Source organism: Chanos chanos, chromosome 2 (genome assembly GCF_902362185.1).
Source record: "Chanos chanos chromosome 2, fChaCha1.1, whole genome shotgun sequence".
Classification (NCBI taxonomy): Eukaryota; Metazoa; Chordata; class Actinopteri; order Gonorynchiformes; family Chanidae; genus Chanos; species Chanos chanos.
Genome location: NC_044496.1, coordinates 55,780,508 through 55,786,918, shown reverse-complemented (window position 1 = coordinate 55,786,918; position 6,411 = coordinate 55,780,508). Strand labels below are relative to the sequence as shown.

The 6,411-nt window shown below is 39.7% G+C and overlaps 1 protein-coding gene across 2 annotated transcripts; it reads right to left on the bottom strand.

The window, feature by feature from the left end:
- Window positions 1-1,222: 1,222 nt before the first annotated feature.
- On the bottom strand, window positions 1,223-5,789 carry slc25a48 (solute carrier family 25 member 48). Of its 2 annotated transcripts, XM_030764955.1 has the most exons (8): window positions 5,612-5,789; window positions 4,597-4,640; window positions 4,333-4,404; window positions 3,876-4,118; window positions 3,811-3,812; window positions 3,322-3,587; window positions 2,620-2,753; window positions 1,223-1,917 (listed from the first exon to the last, which is right to left on the bottom strand). In XM_030764955.1, the coding sequence occupies exons 1-8, from the start codon at window positions 5,655-5,657 to the stop codon at window positions 1,813-1,815; spliced, it is 912 nt and encodes a 303-aa protein (XP_030620815.1). In that variant the 5' UTR covers window positions 5,658-5,789; the 3' UTR covers window positions 1,223-1,812. The 2 variants fall into 2 exon arrangements, with proteins under 2 accessions (XP_030620815.1, XP_030620814.1); XM_030764954.1 differs by lacking the exon at window positions 3,811-3,812 and having other exon boundaries at window positions 3,322-3,597; window positions 3,866-4,118.
- Between the last annotated feature and the right edge of the window lie 622 nt (window positions 5,790-6,411).

Here is a 6,411-nt window from a genome sequence, read left to right as displayed (position 1 = left end):
TGAAACTGCGGGACTTACATGTGAGACCGTGCTGGTACAGACAGTACAGAACAATCAGTACAGAACACAGCTCCAGCAGTGATGCTGAAGAAGGAATTGCTTTTTCCTATTAAATGACCAGTCATTTATGACTTGAAAGTATGCTGGAGTCAAAGTCATATCCAGACATGCTCTGCAATCATTTTCTGTAGAAGACAAATGGAATTTGCATCTGTTTTTTTTTTAATTAAAGAAAATATTTTTGTATTAAATTCTGTAAGAAAAGCGTTAGATTAAAGAGGATATTCTTATCCTTCAAAAAAAGCATAATCTTATTTTAAGTTGGAACAAAATGGACAAGTCTGGAACAAGCTGAAAGCTTAAAAATGTCTTCAGTAATTTTAACAGTTTACTGAACAGATAAAAGGTTCAAAGCGTATTTTATCTTTAATGTTAATATCAGTGTGAAAATATAATTAAGGCTACAAACATTTGGGCTTAAAAACAGAAAAAGAACAAAAACAAGCACTGATAAAGGTCCATGACTGATGGATCGTCTCAATTTTATCATTCAAAACAAACATTTTCTTTCTCGCTTCAATTTCCTTCTTGTCTGTGTTGTAATACTGCCACCTAGCGTTTTTTTTCATCCTTACAAATACACAGTGAATTGCGAAATAACAGCAAGAGTGACTGGATATAAAAGGTCGCTCGTGCTCGAAGATTCCTGTTTCCCTCCGAAAGAACTATAATTTTAAGTTGATGATTTCAGATCTATGTCGGCGTTGGGGTAGAGGATTCACTCCGCCGTCCCTTTTAAGGGCCTAAACAAATCAGATCCTTTGACCTTGCCTCTCTACAAGCATACTAAGTACACTGTACAAATCTCCTACTGTACAACGGGGTTATCACTTGTTTGTGAGAAGCGACTGTACACTGTGGTTACTATGACAAAGCAAATCCTATTTTATAACCATATCTTGTTATTGCAGACAGGTTTCTGCCACGTAAGGTTTATCTACATAACTATATCTTAAGTTGAGCAATAACGTTTCAATAATCTCTCACATCTCTATTGGAGGAGAAAATATAGACTCGTGACAAGTAGACAATCTCATATTACCCTGTAGAACTGAGGATCTTAGCATTAGATAATTACAATTATTGCGACTCAGGTCAAAATATATTCACCGTGAACATATCTGGCAATAGGGCAACATAGAAAACAAACAAACACAAGCTGTTTTCAAAGGCTTTAAAACTGTTTATTTCTTGCTTGTGATAAAAACTGCTGATTTACAGTTAAATAAAAAAAATGTAATGGTTGTTACCAGTTAATAAAAAAAAATTAAATGTTAACAAATAATATTACCGATTATTTGTTAACTGTGTAATAACAGCCAGTTTGAATGCTGCGTTGATGGCATAAACATGCTACAATGTGCATATAAATGTTTATCTTCAGGTGAAATACACAATTAGTATAGTATTGACTCAATACATATAAACACGTTAAGACACTCAAATTTTAAAATGTTTTATGTGAGGTAAATACTATAATACATGTATATCAAAGTAAATCTCTTCCCTTTTCTTAATATAAGAAATGAGTAAAATAAGAAATACAAATGCCATAGTACTGCTTCAAAATTGCATAAACTGCATTAATGATCAACTCACTTACACATAAGTTAAATTCTACATGATTTTACAATCATGAAAACTGCATGGCCTCTGGTGCTTACGGAGAGTGGAATGCTCAGTCAGACATGGGGGTTAAGTTCTGTCAGTGAGTGGATGTCTGATGGCTGATGGCTGGTCTGGGATGACCGGTTACAGACTCCTAAAGAACTTCAGAGAAAGTTCATAGCCCAGGAACATCGTGGCACTCATGGGGAACCCTCGGATGGCATTTACTGTGGCACCCCGGAAGAAAACCTACAGAACACGTGAATAAGACACAGGTCCGAACTGAAAACCTTACGAGTGACGAGGCTGACAGCACTGAAATATTGTAACTGATCTGAAATATACAAAGAGCTACGTGATGATACTGCATTATTGATCTGATATATATCACTTGGAACATGAAATTTCTCAAGTATGTTAAAAATGACCTCTAAAACAGCATTAAAAAAACAAAACAAAACAAAACAAAAAAAAAGGCAGCAAATTCCTTTGTTTGAGCAGTTAACCGTGACTGAGAGCGTGACTGCTGGTTCTGAGAATTTGCATGTATTATTTTTTGGGGCTGTGATGGGCATTTTTAGAGAGACTTGAGACTGGAAAAAGGCTCAGGGGTATTGTGGTTCACTGGCTTGTGACTGACGTTTACCATGCCTTTGTGAACCCACGCCATTCAGTTCTAGAATTTATAGAAGCCTGTGAGGTAAGTCACCCAGTAACTAACTCTAACCTTGGCAGCCAACCAAAGCGGACCTTTTTTTTTTTTTTTATTGGAGTTATACGCGTACTTTATTAGTCATAAGAACCACGTCAATGCCGGTCATCTGGATGCCTGTCTGTACAATAAAACTGTGCGAGTCAGACGAAATGCTTAGACCTGCTTTCCCTAATCAGACTTTACACAATAACTTCAAAGATATATATGAGTGCATAAATGTAAACTGCTGATCTTACATGCAGGCCCTCTGTCTTGTAGCTTTGCACAATGCAATGGACGATCCCTTTGTATTTCCTCTGATGCATGGCGTCGGCTTGCAGTCGACTCTTTACCACATCTGCTGGCGTTGCCGTCACCCAAGATATGGATCCTGCAGAATAAGACATACATATATAGGATGTCATCAACGTATCTTCACAAGGTATGAGGATATAACAGTAAACGTCAGAGAACCTGCCTCAAGACCTACTCAAAACTGATCCAAAACATCCAAATTATGTCACACATTAGCTCATGTGCTAAAAAAATACACATAAAAAAAGGATAGATGAGTTAGCTGGTTAGTTTTTATAGACTCGTGAGGTCTCTCCCCAGCGTTGACTTTTTAGACTTGCCCTTGAAAGCTATGCAATCTTTGTGGAGTAAAATGGAGCAAACATTCTTCAGAGATGTTTTTTAGGGGTTAGCTGACTCCCCTAGACTGCTCGGAAGTGGAACTGTTTCACACAGATCCTGTGACCTCTTTCGCTCACGGCCGCGTGACCTTTCGACTCATTTAAATCTTCAGAACCCTGAGTCACACCTGAACAAACATCTCAGCGGAGATAACAGCTCTCCGAGCTTTTTGTCAAAGACGTTACCATAAGTCAACACCGGGCTAAAAAATTAAGTCGCTAAGTTCGCTGATGTTCTGAAATGTTTCGGATGACAACGGTTACCTGCCAATCCTCCTGCCAGCCAAATGGAGCAGGGATGAGGGGAGCTACTGTCGTCAGGGCTAAGCCAATCACAGAACAGCGTATAGGGAATGAAGTAAAGAGCGTAGCCGGGGACGTCGCGCAGCAACATGGCTCCTGCTCCGCGGTACAGCCCCTGGATCCCCTCCGTCTGCACGATGCTACTAATGCAGTGAACTGGGCCCCTGTATAGAGACTGACCCTGGAGCCCAACGCTACGAAGAGGCATGCTCCCGTTCCCAGCAAAGCTGAAATTCTCTGCAGACCAGAACAACAAAAAACAAAATTCTCTGAAGACCAAAGGAACCAAGGAACCCCCCCCCCCCCCCCACCTCAAAAAAAAATCCCTCCCCCCGTTTCTGGAAATATATTTGGCAAGTGGGTTTTTTCTTTTTTTTTCTTTTTTTACGTAACCAACAAAACCATGCTGTAATCTGGGAATTTACTTAATTGTCTGCAATTACATTCCACAACTATACTCTTGAGCAATGCTTATCAAGACCTTAGAAGTTGCAGTTATCACTACCTGAGAAAACAGGCTGAGTTTGCATCTGGAGGCGGATCTTCACCAAGTCCACAGGCGCGCCCAGCCCGACAGACACAAAGCCAGTCATCATGCTGGCCAGAGTCAGGTCAAGCATGTCACATGCATGATTCCTGTCGCCGTAGCGAAATTTGCAAATAAACCGTTGAGAATTGCTGAAGAATCCAAACACCACAGAGTTATAGAGAGTATTGCTGGCCAAGGGGAAGGAGAGTCCTTTAAAGAAACCTGTAACCTGATAGATGAAAAAAGAAAAAGAAAAGAAAAAGAAAGTGACTGTTCTGCAGCTGGAGATTACACAAACTAACAATAAATTCATAGATAGATAGATAGACAGATAGATCAAAATAATATGTGTCATCTACATCTGTGAGAGGGCATTTTGAGTGATCTAACAGGTCACGATTTGTCCAGGCGCAGCAACAGTTGCTGTCGACAAGTTTACCTACCGTTTCCTTCTTGTAGATTGTGAGAACACAGTGGAGGGTATTCTTGTATCCTTTCCCTGCTTGTAATCGAGTCTGTTGGACAGATGCACAGATGAAACCCATTACCCTTCTACCCAGCAGTCATTATGCATAAACTGACAAGCAATGTTAACAAAACCACTTGGGAAAAGCATTGAGAATTTCTGTACCAAATGCACGACAGCAATGAAAAATAGGGTGAAAAATAAGTAAGTAAAAGAATAAGCTAATCTTTTGATGACTCACTTTTACCGTGTCCAGAGGGTGTCCGACAATAACGCTCGAGGCACCTATATTCAGAGAACAACAAATCGCCATTCAGATCATCTGAACCAAATCCAAAGTTTAGATACACTGTTTACCATCACTCTGAACAGACACAGTCTCGTATTGTCAGTAAAAAGATCCTCAGGACATGGCGTGTGGAAAGATTTTGATTGGCTATTTGTTCAACAGAACGCAAAGTACTGTTGCGTGAATCAGATACATTGTTTGATGCAAAAAGTGGACGTGTTATTTTTGGTTTTTTATCAGTAGAGTTTGTCATGGCAAAAAATGCGTCCGAATTTGACTGAAGTTTGAGTATTCAAGTCAACTGCGAGCGGACGAATTCCAGTCTACTGAAAATATTTGCGATTCTTTCCCTCCGTGCAAACCAACCTTAACCCGCCGTAGCATTACGGACTGGGTTGGGTGAAAAACAGAAAATATAAGAAACATGAATTAACAAGTAATATGATCCAACAGGAATGTGTGTGGCCTGTACCAGAGGGAAGAGAGAGTGAGAGAGCGAGCGGGCGAGCAAACAAATAAACAAAACCCAACAACGCCCCTGATGGCAGTTTCCACTTTTTCTCTGTTAAATTAAGAATGTGTGAAATAGAAGCGGTATGGAATATAAGGGCAACAGAAAATGGACTAAACATAGTATCATTAACAGAGTATACATAGTACGTAAATTTATGACTGAATAGAGCTTGGCACAACAAGTGCTGGACTTCAGTAGAGGAGTTGAAGCCGGTTGTCAACATCCTTGTAACCACAGGACAAAACGTGAAATTCCAGAAAATGCCCAAATCAGTTCTGTGCCAGGGACAGTGTTCCGGGATACATTTAAAGACGGATAAACTAAAATTTATCTCTTAAAACTAACTTTTATCCGTGGTTCTCCACTTCAATTTTTCAAACACTTCTAATATCATGATAGTTTACAATGACGCACTGAGCGAAAGGGTTAGGAGACCCAATCACAACTACTCACCTCCGATCCATCCAGCTAAAAAATCATCTAGATGAAAGCAATTCATTATTTTCTTCTAAACAGCGTTTAAGTTTTACTGATGGTATAAGCATTCGACAGCTTCATGCACTGAAATTACGCCTTAACTGCTTCTCAAAATACTTGACACACTTCAGGGGCCAAACATACTAAAACGGATTTTTCAGCATCCAAGCGTTTAAGTGCTCCAAAATAAGAGTTGAGTCGTTGCACAAACACCGAGATGCGAGAAGAGTCTGCACCAATTGAGATTCGAGATCGTCTGAGTGACAGGATCTGGAACAAAACATTCACCACCAGATTCAAGTTACGCTTTTGACGTGGCTAGATTTTCCCTCCCTCTGCCCATAAAAGGGGGGCCGGATCCGCTATACATTAACTGAGCATAAGGAGATGAAAACAATACCTCGCCTGAAGCTTGAGGATTCGAGTAAAACCGGCATAGCACACTGCAGTTACAAAGAATTCTACGGGTTTTTTTTGTAAACAATACCTCGCCTGAAGCTTGAAGATTCAAGTAAAACTGGCATAGCACACTGCAGTTAAAAAGAATTCTACGTTTTTATTTTTATTTGTTTACTTCACTGTTACGCTGTTTTCTGTCAAAGTCACGGGCATCATTTTGATTAGTGTGGAAGATTTGTTCACTTAGTTACACTGCGAAAACTTAGAGGATATCTGACAGCCATGTTTATGAATAAACTACGTCCCTATCTGAGATCACACAAATTTATGACATTTAACCACGACAGCGTGTGAATTTTTAAAGTATGGTGAATCAA

Coding starts and splice junctions, on each gene's coding strand:
- slc25a48 (XM_030764954.1), bottom strand. CDS start 5,657: ATGAATTGCTTTCATCTAGATGATTTTTTAGCTGGATGGATCGGAG. Junction 3,598..3,865: donor AACTCAGCCTGTTTTCTCAG/GTAGTGATAACT, acceptor TCTGGTCTGCAG/AGAATTTCAGCTTTGCTGGG. Junction 2,754..3,321: donor GCTGGCAGGAGGATTGGCAG/GTAACCGTTGTC, acceptor CTTATTCTGCAG/GATCCATATCTTGGGTGACG.